This window comes from Arachis hypogaea, chromosome 19 (assembly GCF_003086295.3).
Source record: "Arachis hypogaea cultivar Tifrunner chromosome 19, arahy.Tifrunner.gnm2.J5K5, whole genome shotgun sequence".
Taxonomy (NCBI): domain Eukaryota; kingdom Viridiplantae; phylum Streptophyta; class Magnoliopsida; order Fabales; family Fabaceae; genus Arachis; species Arachis hypogaea.
The window spans coordinates 134,488,128-134,514,064 of record NC_092054.1 but is presented as its reverse complement, the minus strand read 5'-3'; the positions used below and the strand labels follow the sequence as shown (position 1 = coordinate 134,514,064).

Below are 25,937 nucleotides of genomic sequence, written 5' to 3'. Positions count from 1 at the left end.
TCCATGGTGCTCAACTCCATTACCCCAATTTTCATTGCTCTTTCAGTTGAGTACATGTATTAATTGTTGGCCACTATATCAATTAATTACAATGCTTCCTCAGTTGTCTTTCTATGTAAAGAACCCCCTGCTGATGAGTCAAGAAATGTCCTTGAGGCATGGGAGATTCTATCATAGAATATTTAAAGTTGTAACCAATCGGAAAACATATTATGAGGGCACTTTCTCAATATCTCCTTGTATCTTTCTCAAACTTCATAGAGAGATTCTCCTTTCTTTTGGGTGAAGGTTTGGATGTCATGCCTCAACTTGGCTAACTTTTATGGTGGAAAGAATTTGGTTAAGAATTTATTAACCAAATCCTCCCAGGTTGCTATGGTATCCAAGGGTTCAGTTTGGAGCCACTGTTTGGCTCTATCCCTTAGAGAGAATGGGAAGAGTCTTAGCTTGATGGCTTAGGGAGAAACTTCGTTACTCTTGACTATATCACATATCAATAGGAAGCTAGATATGTGCAAGTTCAAATCTTCTTGAGGACTACCACTAAATTAATTTTGTTGCACCAATTGAATGAGTGAGGGCTTCAATTCAAAGTTGTTTGCTTGAACATTAGGCCTCACTATGCTATTTTCACAACTATCACTAGTGGGGGTAACAAAATCATTAAGATTCTTCCTTGGATTATTCTCTTTAACTGCGATGATTTTAGGTTCCTCTACTTCTTGTTGAGCTCTTGATTTCTTCCTCAATCAATGGAGAATTCTCTCAATATCTGGATCAAATTGGAGAAGTTTTTTGTCTTTGTTGCCCTACATGCAAAAACACAAATAACACCAAACTTGAAAGGTAAAAATTTCCAACGTCACAATGAAAAAAATTTTCGATGAGTAGAAAGGAAAGATTAAAAAGGTCTAATTTAGAGAAACAACTAAATAGTTTGTTGTCAATCTCAATTAATTCCTGGCAACGGTGCCAAAAACTTGATGGTGTAAAACTCAACTCGGCAAGTGCACCGAATCGTATCAAGTAATACCACGGTGAGTGGATATCGTTCCCACGAGGATTAAAGAATCGAAACAACAATGATTAGTTGAAAGCTACTAATTAGACAATTGAAAATAGATGAATCAACTTTTAACAGAAGCAATAGAATAGCAAAGTGATGAAAAAAATAATGATGAGGATGTTAAGGTTTTAGAGATGTTCACTCTCTAGGAAAACAATCCTTATGCTTTATTTATTTTGAGGCGTGCAAAGATCAATTCACAATAAATCATAAATAATCAAATTCCAATTCCTCGACAATTCAATTTCTCTTAATTTAATTAACCGCTAATTCCTTAGTCAATTATTCAAGAAAAGAGGTTAAGCACAATTCTGATTTATATTCACATAAAATTCAAGAGTGATCCTAGGTTAAATTATATGTCACTTATTCAAGTTAATTCTAAACCAATTGAAAATTATGAGAATTTATAAAGTCGCACATTTTTTTAAAACGCTATTCCTAGTCAACTTAAAAAGTCATGAGAAAGAGTTTCCAAACTAATTCCAATATTAAAATTTCCAAAGTAATATTAGAATCCAAAACGGAGTTAGAATATTTTCCAACAATTTTAATCCTTAGGGATGAAGAATGAAAACTCAATTATGAAATAGATCAAAACATAAACCTCAATAAAATAAACACTTAGAATAATAATCCATAAAAAGATAAACAGAGCTCCTAGCCTTCACAATGGAGAATTAGTTACTCATGGTGAATGTAAAACAAAGATGAATTGCTTGGTGTGATGTGTGTTGTCTATTCAGTTAAATTTCCCACACTCATTTAAATCCTAAGCTAAGACCTAAAACTCAAATTCAAAACAAATCAAATAAAATAAAATCTAATCTAATCAAATCTTTCTAAACTAAAAGATGATCTTCTCCTTGTAATTGAAATTCAAAGCTTGGCCATTATTTAAAATGTTTGGTATTCAATAAAATCATGGGTATTGCAATTGGTCTTGGACTTGGATGAAGTGGCATGACACTTGGGTGGTCAATGGAACTTGGCCCAAGGGATGAAAGCATGGGCGTGTAAATGGAGGGAATAGCGTGGCACTTGATGACTTGAGTTGGTCTTGGCGTGGTACTTGGTGGAGTTGGCATGACATGCCCTTGTGGTAGCTTTCTTGGAGGCTTCTAGGTCTTTGGCCCAGCATGCCACTTGGTGGAGTTGGCGTGGCACGCCTACTCTTGGAGAGGGGACGAAGGCATGGCACGCCTTCATATGGAGGTTAAGGACTGAACTTGGCGTGGCATGCCTTCGTGTGAAGGTTGAGGACTGAGCTTGGTGTGGCATTTGGGCAGCTTGGGCGTGGCACGTCTTTGTGCTTGGGAGGTAGCCTCTTGCTTGGAGTGGGACTTGGAGTTTGGGCGTGGCACGCCATCTTCTATTAGTCCCTAGAGGTGTCTTTAGGCTTGAATGGTTCTCTGGAAGTTGGTTCAACATGGCACTTGGAGTTTAGGCATGCCACGCTATTCCTTGGCCCTCTTCAAAGGCGTTACACGCCTGTTTTGGGCGTGGCACGCCATGCCCTTTGCGATGTTTTTACGATATGAAAGATGTTGGTCGTGCGTGGCTTAAACTGAACGTCCATTATAGACATATGCATACCGTTTTGAAACTCTGAATGTTTGCTTTCTAACACGACTGAAACTGCCTCATTTAGACCTTCTTTAACTCAAGTTATGCTCGCTTGAAAAGAGGTCAGGATTGACAGCATTTACAAATTCTCTTTGAAGGTGTTGCACTTCATTGGGGCTTCTCTGCTTGTTTTTCTTTTTCTTTGGCCTTGCTTAAAATCTTTTAATAATCTCCTAAACATATCAAAGCTCAAAATAACTCCACATAAAATCAATTAAGTTACAAGAATCTCAATTATAATGAGAAAATCACTAACTTTATTCAAATGAATGATAAAGAAAAATAACTAAAGATGCTCATGTATCAATGGCCTATTGTTAGATTATCCTTCCGTCAAAGTGTACAACACAACGTTAGCCGCTATGGATCGTTTACTCCAAGCTGTTAAGCTTACCCCTTGAGCCTAAACTCTAATGCCAATTAAAGGTTCCTAATGACTTGAGAAGGTAGGGTTGAATCAAGAAAATACAATTTAGGTACTGTTATTAATTATGCAGGACAAAATAAAACAGGAGATTATTTCCAATTTTATCTCGTCATGAATATGCAAAATATAAAAAGCACAAAGAGAATGACACTACGATATATCCTAGTTTTGCTATTAAATGCAATGTGATCTATATCTAGTCTTCACCACAAATTATGATGAAATTTCTACTATAATCAACCTTGATTACAATCACCAATTCAAAAGTCAAACTACTTTTCTCGCACCTAAGCTACACCTAGCTTAAAACACCTCTAAGTGCATACATAACTTAGAGAAAGGGCAATCATGTGAACTCTAACCTAATAAATACCTTCAAATAGAAACTCAAACATAATCAAATAAGGCTTTTGTATAATCTAGCTCTTTTTGCCTTTTACTATTCTCGATGTAAAATCAAACTAGACAATAGAGAAATAGAGGACACTTAAAAACAAAAAAAAAAAGAAAACACTTAAGTTTTAAGACTACGTATGTAATCTATTTTCTTGCTTCCTTCCTTAGACAAAATCTTCATATGTTGGAATGTTGATCAGTTCTAAATGTAGAGAATTTTTTCTTCTTTATTTTGTTGTGGTAGTCATTGCTCATATCATGGCTAAGACTGATGACATTAAAGAGAAAATTCTTCTTGTTTTGCTTGATAACAAGTGCAACATTATTATCTTTTGTTATGCTTGATCTGGTACACAATAAAGGCTTGATACTTGTTATTTTGCTTTTGATCATGATTCCTCAATATTCGAAGCTGCAATACTTGAAATAGAGAGTTAGTTAATTTAAACACAATCAAATATTTGTCATCAAGATTGAGATCAAATCTTGACAGAACATACACATTATATTATTCAGAGTACAGGTTAGAAAGGTAAAATTTGGCGGAGACCTGAACTCAATCCGAACCCAACCCGAGCTGCTGTAGGTCAAGTTACCAACCCACTCTGAAGGTTAATCCCGATTCACTGTATTGCCAGTCTTAATACACATGCTTGAAGGTCAACCTCCAATCGTTTGAGATCAACTTATATATACACTTTATCTAAGGTTTTGGATGCTTCATCAAATCATTTCCTTAACCTTTCTTCATTTTAGCGTCTTACCAGCTAATAAAAAGGCATGCACGAGTCAAGATCCAATCGACTCAAAAAAAAAAAGAAAAAAATCACTCCCCCTTTAAAAAAAAATAGTACACAAATCTCACTATTTATTTATTTTAGATGTTGAACAGAAAATACTTTATCAAAAAATAATTGTCTTTTCAATTTATAAATTTAAAGTTGATTTTATTTAACATTTTTGATAAGATAATTACTTTTTGAAGTGATCACTACTAATAATAAACGTATAAAATTCTTTAATTAGCTTGAAACTAAACTAACTTTAACAAAATGAATTGCATCAAGAAACAATTTTAAAAATGTAGAACCAAATAATTGGATTGAATTCATAATACAATCTCTCATTTTCCATCCACCATTTTTTTTAGCGGTGTTTTGCACATGGGGTTTCGAAAATTTATCCCACCTTTATTGAACAATAGAAACTGAATATGTACTTCCTATCTTTCCATATCTTTTCATTTCGTTTGAGTCTTTGAGGTGACATTATTTGATCCCGTGATACCTATTTATTAAAAAAGGTTAAAAATAATATTTAATTTAAAAAATATAATAATAAATAATTTTTAAAAAATTAAAATTTACTAAAAAAAATAAATTAGATAAAATTTAAACACCAACTTATAGGTACCATAGAATTGGCCATTATATATATACTTCCTATATTCCCGTCAAAACATATAGTCTATCTTGCTCGAGAAAAGTAATGTGCTAATGGACGAGCAAGAGAAAATATGTATGTGTTCACACCAAAATAGAAGTCTCAGCATCAATCTCACCTTCAAACTCATGCTTTCTTGCTTGATGTATATATATAGTAGTGATTGAATTATTATTCTTCTTAAGTTCTATAGAAAATATTTTATTAAATCATAAGAAAAATGATAAATAAATATATTAATATATTTATTGTTGATTTTGTGTCTCTGAAATTTATATTTATTCTTCAGATCAACTTTATTTTTGTACTGCGCTCAAACGTAGGGACTAATTTAATATTTTTCCCTAAAAGAAATACCAAAAAAATCTACTTAAGATACATTAATAGAAAAGTACTATATTCATGTCCACACACATCCATATACTATGAAGATATCTGACGGGACAGCTACTTTAATTTGTAGCTTTTGGATCAATGAAATTAAGACTACTAAACAACCATGAAGATACGTGTTAGTGTGTTACACTTGTTTATTTCATGGAGTCAACAAATAAAATTGAATCATTGATACCCAAGTGTTTGTTCATATTCATTAATTATTTTCTGAATGATTTTACACAACAGCTATATATGAAGTATGAACTGTCGTTTTCGTCCTAGAGAACAACTAACATGGATATAATAAAAATAAATATTGGTACCAAATTACATACCAATAATGTTTTTATTAAGAAGCTAAAACAGATAATTACTTTGTGTACTTAATTAAAAAAAAATCCATTATTATAGAATAAAATATGGCTCCTATTTGAAGTGATGATGATTAATAAATTTCAAGCAAATACACAAAATATGTCACACAAATTTTTTGTGTCAAATAAGTAAATCACCACATCTTAACTAGTAATCACCTTATATAGAATTATTTGACAAAAAGAAAATAGATTTAACTATGATTATTACAGATTTTGTCTTGTTTATTTGTGGTAGTTGTGATATTTCCACATGGAGAAACTTGCAAACAACAGCTCTTAAACAATACCACTTGGTGCCACGACAATGGGGCTCCTAACCCTATGTGCACCACCACCCTCTTCCACCCAAATAAGCTCTCCAAACGACACATTTTCCTTCTTGTTCCTCGTGTAATTTATTGTAACAACGTAGCTTTGATTCTCATTCTTGTGACCAAATAGTAGTGTCATAGGTGACACTGTAACAACAGAACCCCTAGGATGTGTCACAACAGCTTTATAGGTAGCCTCACCATGATCACCAACATTGGTCACTGTCCTCCTAAATTTCTTCACCATTGTCCTTGATTTTTTGTTATACAATGCTATAAATGAAGGGTAGTTAAGATCCAAAGATGGGTTAGCACAAGTATAGGATTTTGATCTTGTAATGGTCAAGATTTGCTTATGTGTATATCCCATTGCACAAAGAAGATTAACATAGTCTTGTGGAGACGCATCATATACCAAACCTGGATCAAGAGCTTTATTGGGATCAATTTGACCTGCTCCCATTACAAGAGGTGAAGCATCTTGGCCTAGATTTCCATTGTCCCCAATTGGATGTTTAGTGTTGTCCAATGGGTTTGCGGTTGTCACCATGGCGGACCTTATCGCCGCAGGGCTCCATTCAGGGTGCGCCGCTTTAAGTAAAGCCGCGACTCCAGAAGCATGGGGGCAAGCCATTGAAGTACCTGAGAGTAACTTGTAGGCACTTGGTAGGTACACATTTTCCCCGATTCTAGCGGCTGGGGCATTAGGAATAAAAGCCGCTAGAACTCGAGACCCTGGCGCCATTACATCAGGCTTCAAGACTCCGGGGTAGCTCGGAGAAGGGCCCCTTGAGGTGTAAAAGGCAGCAGCTGGTGCCGGCTTAGTTCCAACAAATGTTTGTTGGAATTTGATGCTGGCAGTGGCCATAGGATCCCTTTTTGCATACTTGATGATACGTGGAGCATCCTTTGGGTTGATCACAATGCTCGGAACCGGGACGGATACTACTTCTATTAGTACCGGATCCTCGGAAATAAAGATGGCGCCACCAACACTGGCTTTGGTGGTAGCCCTTAGTTGGTCTATGACGGACACAGATTTTAAGTTATCACAGATAACAATGACAAATTCTGTGTCCATTTGTGACAACTTCTGGGCTGAATCGCATGAAGATATTGTTCTGTTATAAACAAGATTGAAGTCATAGACAACTGCATTTGCTGGGAACAGAGTCCAACCAATTACGGTTATGCCATTTCCCAGTTCCAAGCTTCCAAAAGTTCGGTCTATGGTGCCGGCGGCGACGGTGAGGACCCAAGGAATTCCGTTGTGCAAAGTGCCGAGGTCCGGGCCAGCGTTTCCCGCGGACGAAGAAACAAGAACCCCTTTCTCCATTGCAGCAAAGGAAGCTATGGCGATGGGGTCCTCGTAGAGAGTGACATTGTCAAAGCCCATGGAGATGGAAATTATATCGACACCATCAGAAATTGCTTGGTCCATGCCGGCCAAAACGTCCGACGCCAGTCGGCCCTCATCCCAAAGGACCTTGTACATGGCCAGCCTCGCCCGCGGCGCAATGCCTCTTGCCACCCCTTCTGCATAACCGAAGAAAGAGGCGCCACCGACGTAGTTCCCTCCGACGGTGGATGACGTGTGGGTGCCATGCCCCATTGTGTCTCGGGCCGAGTTCATTGAAATTGTGATGTTAGGATTCGCAGCGATCACACCCTTGTTGAAGTACCTACGGAATATTTATTTCATCAACGGTAACTACACTAACTAACTGTTGAATTTGGATTAATAAATATTACCTGGCTCCGATAAGCTTTAAATTGCAATTTGAGGCGTTGAAATCTTGTCCTAGCTCGCATGTTCCTCTCCATTTGGATGGGATGTTTTTAGTCATTCCATCGTCTTTGAAGCTCTCGCTCTCCGGCCACACGCCGGAGTCAATCACGCCGACAATGGCGCCGTCGCCGAGATTGGAAGCTTTCCAAAGGCCATAGGATGGGTCAAGGGAGAGATACTCAAAAGTGTGAGTTGTGTCTACGGTGACAAACCTATCCGGATAAGCCGCCACGAAGCCATGAGTGTTCTTTATTGCCTCAAGTTCATCTAAAGATAGCACTGCAGTGAATCCATGCATGGCTTCATCATAGGTGTAAACCAAATTATTATTATTATTATTACTATTGGTTGTCAAATGATCAGAAATTGTTGATAGCTTTATGGAATAACGAATGGTTGACTCATACCAATCACTGTGACTAGCATAGACCTGAGGCATTAGGGACTTGTCCATGTGAACTATGTATGTTTTGGAGCTTTGAGCAGTAGTGAATAGAAGAAGCCATGGAACAGTCATAAGTAAAATCAATTTGTGATGCTCCATTATATTGATTGGTTTTTCAGCTCTCTAATTAAGCATCTATACTCGAAAACAGTGATTATAATTTTAGCTTAGGAACGTGAACGAGCTTATATAGACATATATTGCTTAGCTCGCTTCTTGTGCCTTTGTTTGTATAGCATGTGATTGATGCTGACATATATAATAATTGCAACGAAAATCAGAATAATAATATTAAGGAAAAGTCTAGGGCCAACAATAATTAACAAGTATATATTATTTATTGGTATTAAGTGGTCCATTTCTTAAGATCTAAATTATATATGATTGGAAGTAGAGTTAAAAACCAAACCAAAAAGGTTAAGGGACGGTGAGAACAACTTAAAACTTAAAAGTTCTAGTTCAATTCAATTTGATGTTACCAACATTACTACTGTTCAGTATTTGATTGAGTCAATTAATTTAATTAATTAATTTTAGGCTTGGTAACTTCGTATCTGTCAACATTTTTACCTGTGTATCCGCAGCTGAATTTAAAAATGGAATAGCAGTAATTCTTAGGAGTGTGCATGGCCGGGTGAAATCGGGTTTGATGTGACCTAGATTCGGCTCGAAATATATACTGGACCTATTTATTAGACCCGAACCCGGTCCTAGACCCGATGAAACCTATGCACTTTCGGGCCACGATTATACCGGGTAAAAATTGGGTGAAAACTGGGCCGTTAACATTACATTATCTTGATACCTTCTTATAAGCTAGCATGTGAAAATATCCAAATTTCCAAGACTCCAACCATTATTTGACATGGTAAAATTTACTTAGAAAAATATAACAAGAACCAACTCTTCTCTAAAATTAAAGCATAACCATAAACAATACTAATATTGTTTAATAACACCAAATATTTAAATCAATATAAATAACACAATATTATGCATTAGTCTAAAATCTTATGCATTTTAAACATAAAACATTAACTTATAGTCTTATAATAACTAATAACACAAAATATTAAGGTTTACAATACTTAAATTCCACATAAGAATAGCAATCATCCATCATTAATAATACAAAATATTAATTGTGTATGATGACCGGGCCACCGGGCTGACTTCGGGTGACTCGAACCATGACCCAGACCCGACCCGAAATAATGACCAGATCTATTTTTGAGACCCTTACCTAGCTCTAGACCCAGTAAAATCACACCAAAATAACCCCTAAAATGTTCGGGGTTGGGCCGGGTCTTCGGACTGGGCCGAGTCATGCACACCCCTAGTAATTCCTTCTTTTGAGTTAAGTTTCAAAGCTGTTTTTGAAATTAATCATATATATTTAAATAGTTTTTAAAATTTTAATTGCATTATTTATATCCTAAATTTAATAAAAGTGATTTAGAAAATATTATAATATATTTTTATTAATCTTAAAAACATAATTAATATAACTAAAATTTCAGAGACCATTTTAATATTGTTAGAAATAAGAGACTAAACTTGAGGAAGGAATTTGTGTATTATTAAGTGTATTCAAGTTATCTATTTAAGTTGTCTAGAATGATACAATATAAAAGGATATTTATAGGTGCTAAGAGAATCGTAATAATAAAGACGTAATATTCTATAATAAATATTCAGATATACTAAATAATTCTAATGGATCGTAATTGATCCTAATTATATTCTAACATCCCCCTCAACTTGAGTTTGAAACATATTTAAAACAACGAAATAAAAAGAAAAAAAACTGCATAAATTGATAAAACGGGTGTAGGCAGAACTGTCGGAAGGAAGCGCAGACGGAATTGCCGCTTGTCTGAAGGAAGCGCAGATGGAACTGCCACAAGGAAACATAGACGAAACTGCCACGAGAAAACGCAAACGAAACTGCCACGAGAGAACACAAACGGAACTGCCACGAGAGAACGCAGGCGGAACTGCCAAAAGAGAGTGAAAACTTTATGATTTCTTCATGAGAATAGGTAAGCAGCGGATGACAATGGTGTTTGATAATTCGACTCAAAAAAATATAAGACAAAGAAAATAGGCTAGTCAGTAAGGTGAAAAAGCATCAAAGGAATGACAAAAAGGAAAGAAGAATGACATAGAAAAAAAAAATACAAAAACTACGGTGATTTCACTGTAAGGAAAACAACATATCCTCAAGGAGAATACCACGACTCTGATACCATGTTAGAAACAAGAGACTAAACTGGAGAAAGAAATTTGTGTATTATTGAGTGTATTTAAGTTGTCTATTCAAATTGTCTAAAATGATACAATATAAAAATATATTTATAGGTGCTAAGAGAATCGTAATAATAAAAACGTAATATTCTATAATAAATATTCAGATATACTAAATAATTCTAATCGATCCTAATTGATCCTAATTATATTCTAACAAATATTTACAGTCAATTTTAAAGAGTTGATCTTAAAAAAATACGAGATTAAAAAAAATACGAGAATCTACAAGAAGATAAAAAAATACGAAATTAAAAGAGTTGATCTTTTTGAGAAATCAATGTCTTACTCTACTTTAGAGAACAAAACAAGAGAATAATAGTCTCACAAAGGGTTGAGACGTTGAGTAGAATCCATCATTGATTTGAGATATTGATAAGGTGAATACCGAATTTATTCGATGTTATGCATAATGAGTAAAGGGACCTCAAAATCTTTAGAAATTAACTTTTCTTTCTTTCTTCTTTTTCTTTTAGTTTTTAATTTTAATTTTTGTTGCAAATGTCTTTTTTTTTTTTTTTTGGTCATAGCAAACGTCTTTTAATATTTGACTATTTGTCAATGTCAGCAGAGGTTGAAAGGCACGCACCACCGGCTAGCTAGTTGCTAACAAACAAGAGTGCCACCAGGATGGTAGAAATTTCCAGGAGTGGGCCAATTCCTTCAGATGGGTTCACCCTTTTTCTTCCGATGATTTTTCATGGTTGACATGAGATAAAAATAAGTAGGGGAGAAAAAAAATCCATCTCAATTGCATAATTGCTAAGGAATTAGTGAATTACCCATCCATAAGGTCGGCTATGTTTGGAGAACATTCCAACAATGTAACACATACATGACCGTGGTGGTTCAATGTGGTAGATATTCCTTCATTTTAACCACTGAGCTTGATGAGTTCGATTTTATGGATATAGGAAATTACTACTATTATGTTTCTAGCTCAAATATTGGAACAAGGAGTCTTTAATAAGAACATATTTATTGCTTCACATAAAAAGAAAAAAAATTTAGGAGCCAATACTTTTTTAACCAGTAAAAGAAAAATGAATAATCTCACACTAATAAATAAAATTTCACACTATTAAAAATTTTAATAATGACTAATTAATAATTATAAATCACAAAATTTACTGATTGGTAACACTCCTCTAAAAAAATACAAATATATTTAAGGAATGAGAAAATAATGAGATTAACAGGAAGTAAGCTTAATTGAGTTACACTATTCCAAGTTCAACTCATTAAAATTCATCACTGTTCAAATAATATTAACATCATCTATAATTATATATAAATTATAATTTATATTTAGAAAAAGTAATATATATATATATATATATATATATATATATATTAAATTAGTTCATAAATTAAATAATTTATTTAACTAATTTAAATTAGTCAAATGATTAACTTATTTATTTATTTAAATAAGTATCAAAAATTCAAATTTTATCTTATACAAATAATAACTCATTAATTAACGATAAATTTTTAAATAAAATTTTAATCCGTTAAAAATACTATGAAAAATCCAAAAAAAAAATGTTGACTAATTTAATTTAATATATGAACAGAAATTCAGACTCAAAACTTGGCTGGCAAACTCACAAAATTAGTTTATTAAATTAGTTTACGAGATGATTTAACTCACTTTAGCTTTAGAAATTGGTATACAAAATAGTTTTTTATTTAATGTAATTTTTGTCCACTTAAAATACGAAGGTAGTGCGCATAGATTTTATCTATCTCTATTGTCCTAACATATTTGTATTTTCTTTCTCCTCTACCAAAAAAAAAAAGACTGCCTTGTGATAACAAATTCTTTCATTTTCTTTTTGCAGTAATAAATAGAAGAAAAGTCTAAAAAATACGAAATTTTGTTCTCTTAACTTTTATAGTTTGTTTATAAAGTCTTCCTAACAAAACAATATACCTCTAGCAGTTATATTCAAAACAAAAGCATCGGATATCCATATATATCAAGTTCCTATTAAGAGGGACCCTTCGAAATAAATAGATGAAAACGAAATTGTGATTTATGTTGATATTCATTATTGGGCTAAATAAGATTCAAAATTGGCTGCTTATTACTTTCATCAAATTAAAATTTTCTTGTGGCTTGGTTCTCTTCTTTATTAAAAAAGGAAAATATGAATTTGGTCCTATCATAATCCCATGCATAAATCAATTCCATATGTTTAGTTTCAAGCATAAGTATCCATTCTATATAAGAGATGATACTAGGCTAAAGCATAAGTATCCATTTTGTATAAGAGATGATATTAGGGTTAGTTTCACTAATTTCCAAAATTTATACAAAAATTATAAATACCAAAAACTTATTTAAATTTTCTAGATTCTATTATTATTTTAAGGTTGTTACTTTATATATTATAGTGTTCCCATTCGACAGGCAAGCAATGAAATAAATTCGAAAATAACCAACAAATCAGTTACTCTAAGAAAAATAAGAGAAGGCTTTGAATTTGGTGGAGAAACCAAAAGTTGGAGTATGAAGGATTAACTTAAAAATTTTATTTGTGTGATTGTTGTTTATTTCTTACGCAATTTTTATAAAAAAGAAAAAAGCATATAAGTTCCTGTATTTTTTTTAAGATAAATGTGTCTCTCAAGATTAGAAAATACAAAATCATTTCTCATTATTTGAAATGCGTGACATACAGAGTCTTCCGTGTAATTTTTTTGGCCAAACCTAACCGAGTTAATTGATGTTGCAGACTGGGTGTCCATGTGTCACTTACGTGTCCATTACAAAACTGTCGTGGTCCATTCTAAAAAGTCAATGGGACAACTAGGACTCCATTATCCAAAACAACATCGTTTTGGAGGGATGAATATTTTGTTTCGTCCCTAACGATACATAATACCAACGATGTCCATTACACACATAATTACATTAAACCCTAGTATACCAAAAGACACACACAGACGCACAATTTTCCTCCAAGAAAAAACAATGCATGATCATCGTCATTTCGCCATTGTTGTTCTGTGAAGTAGTAGCAATCAAGCTTTGTTGGTGGAGCTGCTTTTGTGGGGTTAGCGTGAAATATAATAATGTTTAGAGATTTTCGATTAAAAAATATGGATTAAATATTCATTTTTTTTTGAAGAATATTGCAATTGGTTGATGTATTTGTTGCTTTGGTTTTCCATCATGGGGCAACTTTGCAAGAACATCTAGTGGTGAGTTAGTGTATCTTCATGGTGAAATTGTGAAGTTTCCAACAATAGAATTAAATTTTATTAATTTTGATGATTTGATCACACTGTTCAAAGAATTAGGTTATCAATCATAGAAGGAGGTATATTGGTTTGATCCAAAGAGCAAGGATATTGAGTTAGTGTTTCATATTTTGAGAGGGATGCGGGCATTAATAAAAAACGACAAAAAAGAAAGAAAAAGAAGAAGATGGAGAACACACACTGACACTAATATTCTATATATATATATTTTGATAATCATGTTAATGATCCTAGGTTGATAGAGGGTGCTGGTAATAAAGATGCTGATGAGGTGGAGGAAGATGTTGATCTAATTGAGGTGGAGGACTTGGGTGACTCGTACTCTAATGATGATGATAACTATGAGAGTGAAGATGATGAGTTGCATAATCCTTCTCCTCCTAGTTATGAAAGTAATAATGACAATGGTGATTGTGATGATCTAATTTTTGGCATGTTCGGATAACTGTCAATCGTTAGACAAGACCATTTAGTTGACCTATGAAATTCTAAACTCTGTATTACAGATATAGATATGAACTTGTCGCGCTATTAGAATCGCGTAAGTTAGTCAAGTTTTATAAGTTCGTATTTGAATAAAAAAACAAACATAAATAAAACCATATAGTCATACAATAGAATATAAAATAAAACAACTAGCATACGTAGATTGTCTCGACGGCTCAGTTTATACATCAACAAAGAACATAAAATTCATAACAAATAATCAAACCTAGATATTTAATTCAGAAGTTACTACATACTATACATATATGACACCCTAGGACTTAGCCCACACAGAACCCCTATTTTGGTACCCAGAATAAACTAGAGATAGTAAAATTTTACCCTTCAGAAAATACTACAAAAGAGTGGGAAACAAAATTTAACGTCCAAAGATACTCTCGTCCATGAGGGTGTTCAAAACGAAAACTCAATCTACTACCATCATCTTAGGATCACCTTGCACAGCTTCTAACTCACATTTAGTAGCTCTATTACTCGAGGTGGAATCAGAAGTCTCCTTTACTGCTGTATAAGTCTTCCATATAGGGTCCTCCTCAGGATCCTCCTCCTCAGATGAACTGATCACAGATCCATTAGACATTATCGAAGAGATTGTTTCTCTCAAAGGGTCAAACTATTCTACCAACAGATCAATAGGAAGGGGATCCAGCTAAGGCTCTGGTGGTGCAACAGGTTGAGAATCAAAATGAGGTCTCGTAGGATGGAACTCCTCCTGATAGTAGCATGGAAGGAAATCATATGGCATATTTAGGATGAAGTCCGAACTACACAGCAGGAAAGTGAAAGGACAATCACAGAAAAAATATATATATATCCGGGTACGAGGCTCTCTTTAGATGATGACACTCTTTAACATTGGGTCCTCATAAGTGAACACAATTGGCTTCTCAATGAACAAGACTCTCACGCTAACGATCATTACCTTTTGTAGGAACAGTGAAGGAAAGGGGGTGAGAACCTATATTTTCATGTGGGTACTAATGAAAGGGATGATTTGTATAACGGTCCTAGGGTACAACTCTAGAATTTTTAGATAATTATATGTTTTATTTGTGTTAATCCTAAGTTCAAAGTCTAGTCTTTACTCATTTATCATAGTCTCAGTCTCTTGTTAACTATACCTTAATCTTTGTCTGAACATAAGTAGCAGGAATAATAAAAAAATACAAACAATTCACAGGGCATAGAAACAGAGAAAAATGTATATCACAATCACAGAAAAGATACACAGTGCACAAACACAGAGAAAATGTTGCAACCAATATGATGCATGCCTTTTCTATTGTAGTTTTTGCTCTTATTCTTTTGTTCTTGTACTATACTTAAAATTTTTTGTTAGTCTACTTTGCTTTATTTAGCTACTTTATGAACTATCTAAATTTTTTAGGGTTAAGTACGATTTTGGTCTCTAAGGTTTATGCCGAAAATTTTATTCGTTCCCAACCTTTTTTTGCATTCGAATTCATCCCTAAAGTTCAAAATTGTTTTAAAATCATCCCTTTTTTTTTCTAAATCTTAAATTTCTAGACCAAATTACCCTTAATAAAACAAATTATAAAGTTTAAAAAAAAGAAAAAAAAACAAAGAAAGAGAGAGAAGCATAGAAGCTCGACCTCAATGTTCACCACCACCACCACCACCAATACTTCAAAATTTTTTGTTCTAAATGCAACATCAAATCTAACAACAACAAAAAGAATGAAAAACTTCATCAATTACAGAGAGACAAATGAAATAAAGAGCGAAGTAGAGACAGCAAGGTCGTCGACCTGTTCCACCACTGCTGTCGCCGGAGAAGGCCGTTGACAAACGACAAGGTACATGGTGATGGCAGTGAAGGCGCTGCGACCAACGTCGAAAAGGAGGGTGATGACGACGGAGAGGATGTCCTTCGATGGCAAGGTGAGGCGAGGGTGCGGCAAGGCGAGGACGGACGTTAATCTCGATGGCGGTGGAGGAGCCTTCGATGGCATGGTCGAAGAAGATCTCAAAGGGAAAAGGCAGAAGGAGCGGATCTCAGTGAAGGTGGTTAGTGTAGCGGTGGGTGAGGAAACGTGTAAGAGGAGATGATGAAGGTCCAGCAGGAGTGGGCGGGACCGATGGTGGCAAAGAGGGAGATGAGGAGGCCGAGGACGACAACAATCTAGAGCAGGTGGGATATGAGAGAGAAAGGGAGAAATTAGAAGAAAGAAATTGAATGGAGAAGAACGTATTGATGAAGAGGAAGAGGTATAGATGAAGGGTACTTTTGGTCCGAAGGATGATTTTTAAACAAAGTTAAACCTTAAGGACGAATTCGAATGCAAAAAAAGGTTAGGGATGAATAAAAATTTCGACCCAAATCTTAGGGACCAAAATCGTACTTAACCAAATTTTTTATTTCTAGTAATGAATTCGATGTTTTATGTATTATTCATGCATATTTGAGTTATTATTGTTGAATTCTTGTAATGAGGAGTTATAGTTTTTATTAATTCTTGCAATTTATGGTGTTTTCCTTTTGAGAAAGTATGAGGAGCCAATGTAGTTAGTGTACAATGTGTACAATGGAAGTATTTTTAAAATTAACATTAAATGATAATTAAATTAATTAATTACAAAATTATTTCTAATTTTAAATACAAAGCAAATAAGGATTCCAAACAGTTACGAATACCTCTAACCGGTCTCCCTCTCCCCCCTCTCTCTCTCCATCCTCTCTCATTGGTGCCACCCCAGTTGCCGTAGCCCATAGCTCCAGCTGACGCCGACGTGCGCACCACAGACGCCCAGCAACACTGTCGCACAGTTTGCGTTGTTCCTGCAGTCCCGCACCGTGCCAGTCGTGCAACCCCTCCCCTACACCAGCAGCTTCTCCCTCCCAACGTGTCTCTCACACTCCTTCTCACTTTGCAACCCGTGTCGTCTCAGTCTCTACCTCCTACGACGAGATGACCTGCTTCCGTGTCCGATCTGGCTCCCACATGCGCCGTACTCTCCGCTGGTACGATCTCGTCGCCCTCGGTGTTTCATGGTCTTCCAAATTGTGATCAAACTGGCAATTATCATTGATCACCCTTATACCATCAATGATTTGGTGGTTGCAAACCAAATGAACGTTTGTAGTTTTGACAAGGAATGATCCTCTACTCTCCTCAAACTCAGTGTTAACCATTGCAGTCAAGAGAAAAGCTTGTCCTGGGATAGAACTCCATATAGGCCTTGTTGGTTCAGAAAGGTGTGAAATTGAAAGGTGCCCACCATTGTTTGGAACCAAGAAAGCTTGAAATCATTGCCAATTGGGAAGAACAAGTTCTGGTCTGAACTAGACACTGTCTTGGCGTTGATGAAGAGAGAGCCTTTGACATAAGGAATGGTGGTTGAAGCAGAAACAGAAGAAGAAGGGAAAGGGTTATTGAAATGCTTCTTGTGCTTCTTTGTTGAAACAATAAAGCAAGTGAAGAATGATTTCCACGTCACCACCGGACGTGTCGTTGTCTTCTCCTCATCTGTTCAAACTTTTTTTTCCATTTTTTTTCTATTTTTTCATTTTATGGTTACATCAAATCATAAGACTCATGTGTCAAATTATACATTTTTTTCTTTTTTTAATAAAAATTAAATTGTTAGATGATCATAGTTGCTTCTTCTGTTTATTCATCTTCTTCTTCTTCTATTTTAATGGTCAATTTAGGATGGTCATTTTAGTAGGTATGCGGATGGTTATTTTAATTTTTATGTAGATGATTATTTTGACTGGATTGGGTTTAGTTATATATAATTAAAATATATTGGATGTTGAATTCATTAGGTCTGCAGATGATTATTTTTATTCTTAAGTGGATGGTTATTTTTACTAAGGGTGAGTGGCGTGTGGCAAGCAAAGCAGCGGAGGTGAAGTGGGATGATTATTGATGAATGTGGGGGTGGCCGCCGGTTGAAAAAAAAGAGGGTATTTGAGTGAAATATTTTGGTAAATTAGGATTTTAGATAGTTATTTTTTTGAAATAATTAATTGGATTTTTTGAAAATTTAAAATTTAAAATTTAATGTGAAATAACTGAATGAGAGTTTTTGAATTTAGGGTAATCTGTGGAGTGATTTTTATTATTTATTTCTATTGGGCTAAATAACTAGGCCATTATACCCATTGTCAAGATTCTTCATTGTCTCCCTAGCAGGATTCAATTAAAAATTATCTAACATTTCTAAATCATTCCCACTTCTTCCATCATCTTCTACTACTAAAACTACCACTAGTCCACCACTCTTTCTTTTCTGATATCTAAACCTCTATAACCCTCCACACACCACCTTAACTATCTTTAATTTAAAATACAGGGTTGTTACACATCCATATAGCTATATAACCAAGTTAATCCAAGCCCAAATAGAATCAGGCACATTAAATGGCGAGTGAAAACATGGGCCAGACGAAAGAAACCCCTCCTTTTTCATTCACGCTTCATTATGAAAAAATGTTACATCTTCTTCAACACGAAACCACTCATTCTCTTCGAATCTCTCTCAACATCACTCAAACTTCAATCACATTCTCTACGGAAACCACTACTGGAAAGGAATCGGAAGAAGAATTCATAAGCAACAACCAGAAACGAATGAAAACAACAACAAAGACTACCAAAGGTATGAAAAAACTACTGTTCATTTGAAATCTTGCAATATTGCGTTTCTCCTAGTTGCATTTTAGTTTTACTGGATTGATTTGCTTCATTTAGTACATCGAACTATTGTGAATGATTTTTATAGTATAATTAGGCCTTGGAATTCAGTGGATAGTGTAACTACGGCTTTAAGATATACGTGCTTGTTCTTACTGGTGTGGATAGTTTAACTAGAGCTTTGAAATTGGTTGTTACTATCTTTAGTACTTTTGCATGGAAGAATACTATTCTTGTTGATTGAAAGTTCATCATCATTTATTAACCACATGAACATTTTTCAATTTGGTGGCCTTTGTGATTTTGGTTCTATGCATGAATGAGTTTCGGTTCGGTGGCCTTTGTGATTTTAATTCTATTCATGAATGAGTTTCGGTTCGGTCGCTTATGGCATTTTAATTGACTTGATTAAGATATACATGCTTGTGCTTGATTAATGTATACTGCTTATACATGGTTTAATTATGGTTCAGCTAAAACCAGAAATGAATTCAATGTGTTGTCTTTGGACTCTCTTCTATTTCTTATGCCTTCCAGAACCCAAAAAGTAGGGTGTTACGGGGTCTCTTACAAGTTCTGTTATTGAAGAGTTTTTCAAAGATGACAATATCTATGAAGTTTCTGATGAAGAACAATCCTAAGAACCTCCAGTGGCACGGCAATCAGAACAAGAAACTCTAATCTTGTCATCATTTCATAGGTATGTTACTTGCTTTTCTTTAATATCATTTTTGTTTAATATCATTTCGGTTCACTGTAAGTTTGGATTTAGGTTCACTATTTGTTTGGATTTCGGTTCACTATAATGATTAATATCATTTTTGTTTAATATCATTGTTAAATATCTATCATCTTGCAGTGCTGCTCAACCTAGGCAAAGGAAAAATGAAAGGCATTCCTTTAGCCTTGGGATAAGTCCACTAGCATTTTAACCAACTCAGCCCTCTCAAGAGAGTGTTTCACAGCTTGAAATCCTAGAAGAGGTGGTGGTAGATGCTGGAGTGACAGAAGCATTAAAGTTTGCTGAAGCAACAACTTCAAAGCCATCCTTACCAGCTGTTGAAGTTTACAAAACCCCAGAGAAAAAGATAAAAATCATGAACGAGTTGATTGAAAAGTGTTATCATTGGATGACACATGTGAAACAGACAAGAGATGGTAGCAATGAATATGATGCAATATTTATCTTGAGACATGAGTTACATTACGAGGGGTTAAGAGAATATTTTATGTCCCTAATGCCCAAATAACATGTGCATGCCTCGGTAAATTCTTTGCCAGTTGCAATAACGTTAATGATTTTTCTAAACACTCTTATATAGTATATCTCATAAATTTTCATCCTATAGGTGGTTAGTATACGCAGCATGATTCTCAACCAAATAAAAGTTTGGCGGTATCAGGAACAAATATACATTGTGCCGCTGGATATTGTGGTAAGCTAAATTTCTTATTCACTGCTAATTACTTTTCGGTTCGGTAGGAATGTTAATATTGATTCACCTGGTTGTTATGTGTTCTGTTGAGTTCTTTTGTATGAAGAAAACTTTTCTCTTGATGATTGAATATTTTTCAAGTATTATTCTTTTTTTGGTGCAGTGTAAATGTGATTTAACTGATATTCTTTTTGCAGAATTTTATGTTGGAAACACATGGCGAGTCCTACACTGATAAAAGGACAAACAAGTCCTATCGGTTTGATATTGAACAGTATGCCCACCACCACCAGTTTCTTAACAAAACAAAACTTGCATCGCATCCATTTGTAAGTTGTAATTTCTAAAAATTCTTCGATAATTCTCTTGTTTGCTATTGTTTCAACTGAAATATTTTATTATTTTCCAAACTTCAGCTATTTGTGCCAATTTGCAACGGAGCGCATTGGTGGTTGTGGATTGCCGATGTCAACAAAAAGAAATTCTATGTGCTTAACCCTGTCAATAAGCTGCCAGAAGATATACTTGATTCGAGGAAGAAACTGAACAAATTTGTTGTAAGTTATTTTCTTGTAAATTATTCAAATTATTCAGTACATGAAATGAGTTCGGTTGAGTGTTGTTGTTTTATTTTTTTCAATTTTTGCATACCTTTCAGGGATTAATAATTTCTCAGATGATGGTTTATGCTAGGGCGGAACCCTTAATGGAGGATGGACTGGGAGTAGAAGCAGAGTATATCCTACTAAATGGTCAACGTACAGAGTAAGAATCTTTCTCTTCTATAGTGCTATTTTTAATATGTTTTATTTTGTATACTATTAATCGTATTATACTCAATTCTTGCTTAGCTATGATTGTGGAATATACGTCATGAAATGGCTCGAAACAATTGATCCACAAAAGATCAAAAGCGGGAAGAGATATAAATATAGAGCTTGGACACAAGTTAGTACTTTCTAAATTTATAAACTTCTTTCTTTTCTGATTTCAGTTGGGTTCATTTCTTATGTAACTAATTCCTTTCAATTGAAATGTAGGGAGAGATTGATAGCTTCATGTACCAGTATGGTCCGCACATTCTGTTGCATGAAATGAACAAAATCAGAGACCAAGTGATTTGGGAATCTGAAGCAATAAGACTCCCGAAGCCATCTGCTGCCCTCTCCAGCCCTTATTGTAAATTCACATCTGGGGATTTAGATAATAAATGGCATATACTATGATTGGCTGGTTGTAATTAACAATATTTTGTTTAACTTGTTTAAAAAGAAAAAAAATGCTTACTTCAAATGTATATATGTCAATATTAATCTAAATGTTAATGTTAATATTTATATTCGATTCAAGATGGATTACTCATCTGAGATGTTAATTTATATATCTGTTGGAACTGTTTGGCTGCTGTTTTATTCCAGGTTCTCAATGATTGCAAATCACTGTATTTACCAATACATTACGAACTCCAAAAGAACACAGTGAACCGAAATTAATACAATGGGCGAACCAAAAGTTGGAAACACATTGAACCCCTAAACCCTAAACCCTAAACACTAAACTCTAAACCCTGAACCCTCAACCACTAAACCCTAAACCCTAAACCATAAACCCTAAACACTAAAACCAGAACCCTGAACACTGAACCCTGAACCCATAAACCCTAAAACCCTAAAACTCTAAAATCCTAAACCCTAAACACTAAACCCTAAACCCCTAAAACCCTAACCCCTAAAACCCTAACCCCTAAAACCCTAAACCCCTAAAACCTTAAACCCTAAAACCTGAACCCTGATCCCTAAACCCCTAAACCCTAAACCCCTAACCCTAAACCCTAAACCCTCAACCCTGAATCCTGAACCCCTGAACCCTGGACACAGTGAACCGAAATTAATGCACTAGACGAACCGAAAGTTGGAAACACATTGAACCCCTAAACCCTGAACCCTAAACCCTAAACACTAAACCCTGAACCCTGAACACTGAACCCAGAACCCATAAACACTAAACCCCTAAAACCCTAAAACCCTAAACCCTAAAACCTAAACATTAAACCCCTAAAACCCTAACCCTTAAAACCTTAAACCATAAACCTTGAACCTTAAACCTTAACTCCTGAACCATGAACCCCTAAACCCTAAACTCCTAACCCTAAATCCTAAACCCTCAACCCTGAACCCCTGAACCCTGAACACGGTGAACCAAAATTAATACACTAGATGAATAGAAAAACTGCATATATCAATATAGAATTTCACAAAAAAACTAACTATTCATTAAAGACTAACAAAATTCAGAAATTAACCCTGCTATAACCATGGTGAACCAAAATTTGCTCATAGGTGAACAAAAATTTACATTAATAAAAACTAAAACTTGTACAATCCTCTCTTGGATAATTCATATCTGGTGCATTGTAAAGAGTGGAGCTTGACTGAATCGATGATCCGGAGTCTAAAAGGTTCAACTACAAAAGACATAATTAATTGTATATTAGCAAAATGAACAATTGAATTTTTAACTTATCAAAAGCAAGTCAATTTTACCTCGCTTAGAACTATCTTTTTCTTTTTCTTTATGGAATTTCAGATCTATTTTTCCAAGTTTGATCTAAGTCTGTTCTTGGGCCGACCTCTTGTTTTGACACATGGTGGGCTTTGAAGGTCATTCACATTGCTTAATGTCGCTTCTTCGTGGGTTAACAAACTTTCTCCTTTGCTTCTCTCTTGATATTCTTCCATCTCCGCCATGACCTTGTCAAATGCTCGGTGCAAAATTCTGGTCAACTCTTTAAACTCGGATGCAAATTCACATATATTGTGCGACTGAAATACTAATTCGTCAAATCTCTTACTTCTTGGCTCCGGTAGAGGTTCATCTTGGCTGCTCTTGATGTGTGTATGTCTCCTCTTTATGTTCTTACTCCAGCTTTTCAATATGTATTTTAGTGCCATGTTATCCACTCACTCAAAGCTTAGGACGCTTAGGGAATGGCGGCACAATATGTGTAAGAACCGTAACTAATCAACCGGTTAATTAAGTGATTAATTGCCCAAATTAGATTCCGAAAATTTAGAGAGAGAATTTGAGGATTTAAAGGTGATTTTCGGACTCAGTAGGTTTTTCTGAGTCAGAAAATGATCTTTCTGCAAAAAATCGTGAACCGACAGTTGAACCGGTTGAACCGGTTCAAAGTCTTCCCGGTACCGCATGAGAAAAAGTGAAAATTGGCAAAAACATTAGAAAAATGTTAGAAATGGAAAACCGGGCGATAATTTTGAAGGTTTGGCCCGAAGTTGGGCCAAACGGGCTAAAAATGCTAACGGGTTGGACCGGACCCAAGTTGGGCCCAAGCCCAACATATAAAAGGCTCAATTAATGAACCAACCAACATCAAAACACACTAACAAGCACACACAATCAGAAATTGAAAGGAGGAGTGGAGAAGAGATTGAGCACTATTCATCATCTTCTTCCAAAGCTCATATCTTGGGCTAGAGAGCTCCGATTGCCGCACCGTCTGCAGCTACGCGTTCCTTGTGAAGAGCTCTACAAATCCCATGTAAGAAACTGGTAAGAAAAGCTCAAATACCTTTCAGTTTCCCTCCTCAAAATTTTGGGTATATAGGGTTTTTGATTAAATGAGTTTTTGTGATTCTTGGTGTTTAGGTTTGCTCTAATCCTTGCTTAGCCTTGGATTCTTGCTAGTAAATCTGTTGGAGAAGGTAAGAGCCACTAAACCCTTTGTGGATTTATGTTTAATTGGAACCCTAGGTTGATTTGAGGTAAATTGTATGTATATAGTTTGATTATTGTGGCTTTGGGAGCTCTTGGAACTTATTTGTGCTTAGTGGAGTGGATGTGAAAGCTTGGTTTGTGATTTGGAGCTTTTTTGGGCTAAATTGAAGTTTTGGTGCATAAAGGGAATCGGTCAAGGTATGGTTTTGGTTTACTCTATGTAGTATATAATATTCATGGACACTTAGGCTAGTGACCTATAGGATAGGATTGGAAATTTATATGTTGTTGATGATTATTTGGGTTGATAATGTATAATGAATTAATGTTGTTGTTGTGATTGAATAATGAAGATGAGATATAATGGATTGGATGAATGAATATTTTTGGTTATTAATATGAATCATGGTTGAGTTGATGAGAAAAATTAATAGTGATATAATGTTGATTGTGAAATGTGATATATGTGATATTGAGGTTGAGAATAATATGTGAAGGAAAATATGAAAAGAATGGTGCAAAATGTCATGAAGTGTAGGTGTTGATGAGAAATGGAGTTTTGGAATGGTTCTATTTGGTATTGGTTGGGTTGAGTTGTGAAAATGAGTAATTTGGTAAATTGTGAACTTTTGGTAAAATAGAGTTTTTGGTGAATTTTTTCTCAATCATAACTTTTGCCTTGATTTTCGAAATTGATTGAAATTTGTTTAGAATTGAAGATCTTTGAAAACTCTTTAAATCGATAAAAAATTTGTAAGAATTGGAATTTTGTAGAGGAAGTTATGATCCTTCAAAGTTGGTGTTAAAAATTTGAAATTCTGCAAAGTTGCAAAATTTCATGATTTCTGATGTGTGTGGGCGCACACACTCGTGCAGACGCACACCCTGCAAATATTTCAACCTGTGCGGACGCACACATCTGTGCGCATTGGTGCGTAGAAATTGTGATTACACTTTAATTATGTAAAATTCATCGCTCTTTCTTTCCCTGGTAATGGCGCCAAAAACATGATGCCAATACCACGAATCACAACTTCGCACAACTAACCAGCAAGTGCACTGGGTCGTCCAAGTAATACCTTACGTGAGTAAGGGTCGAATCCCACGGAGATTGTTGGTATGAAACAAGCTATGGTCACCTTGTAAATCTCAGTCAGGCGGATATAAAATGGTAATGGGGTTTTCGAAAATAATTAATAAAATAGGGATAGAAATACTTATGTAAATCATTGGTGAAAATTTCAGATAAGCGTACAGAGATGCGTTTGTTCCTATGAACCTCTGCTTTCCTGCTATCTTCATCCAATCAGTCTTACTCCTTTCCATGGCTGGGTTTATGCAAGGGCATCACCGTTGTCAGTGGCTACATCCCCTCCTCTCAGTGAAAATGGTCAACGCACCCTGTCACGGCACGGCTATTCATCTGTCAGTTCTCGATCATGCTGGAATAGGATTCACCCTCCTTTTGCGTCTGTCACTAACGCCCAGCAATCGCGAGTTTGAAGCTCGTCATAGTCATTCAATCATTGGATCCTACTCGGAATACCACAGACAAGGTTTAGACTTTCCGGATTCTCTTGAATGCCGCCATCATTCTAGCTTACACCACGAAGATTCCGATTAAGAGATCTAAGAGATACTCATTCAATCTAATGTAGAACAGAAGTGGTTGTCAGGCACGTGTTCATAGGGAATGATGATGATTGTCACGTTCATCACATTCAGGTTGAAGTGCGAATGAATATCTTAGAAGCGGAACAAGT

General features: G+C 35.1%; 1 protein-coding gene and 1 non-coding gene across 2 annotated transcripts; one reads left to right on the top strand and one right to left on the bottom strand.

The window, feature by feature from the left end:
- Positions 1-204: 204 nt before the first annotated feature.
- On the top strand, positions 205-311 carry LOC112781081 (small nucleolar RNA R71). The gene has a single exon (XR_003191877.1). It is a non-coding gene; the product is annotated as a small nucleolar RNA R71 (small nucleolar RNA).
- A 5,433-nt stretch (positions 312-5,744) lies between these two features.
- On the bottom strand, positions 5,745-8,562 carry LOC112777185 (subtilisin-like protease SBT3). The gene is made up of 2 exons (XM_025821488.2): positions 7,777-8,562; positions 5,745-7,706 (listed from the first exon to the last, which is right to left on the bottom strand). The coding sequence occupies exons 1-2, from the start codon at positions 8,355-8,357 to the stop codon at positions 5,990-5,992; spliced, it is 2,298 nt and encodes a 765-aa protein (XP_025677273.1). The 5' UTR covers positions 8,358-8,562; the 3' UTR covers positions 5,745-5,989.
- Between the last annotated feature and the right edge of the window lie 17,375 nt (positions 8,563-25,937).

Coding starts and splice junctions, on each gene's coding strand:
- LOC112777185 (XM_025821488.2), bottom strand. CDS start 8,357: ATGGAGCATCACAAATTGATTTTACTTATGACTGTTCCATGGCTTCTT. Junction 7,707..7,776: donor TTAAAGCTTATCGGAGCCAG/GTAATATTTATT, acceptor AATATTCCGTAG/GTACTTCAACAAGGGTGTGA.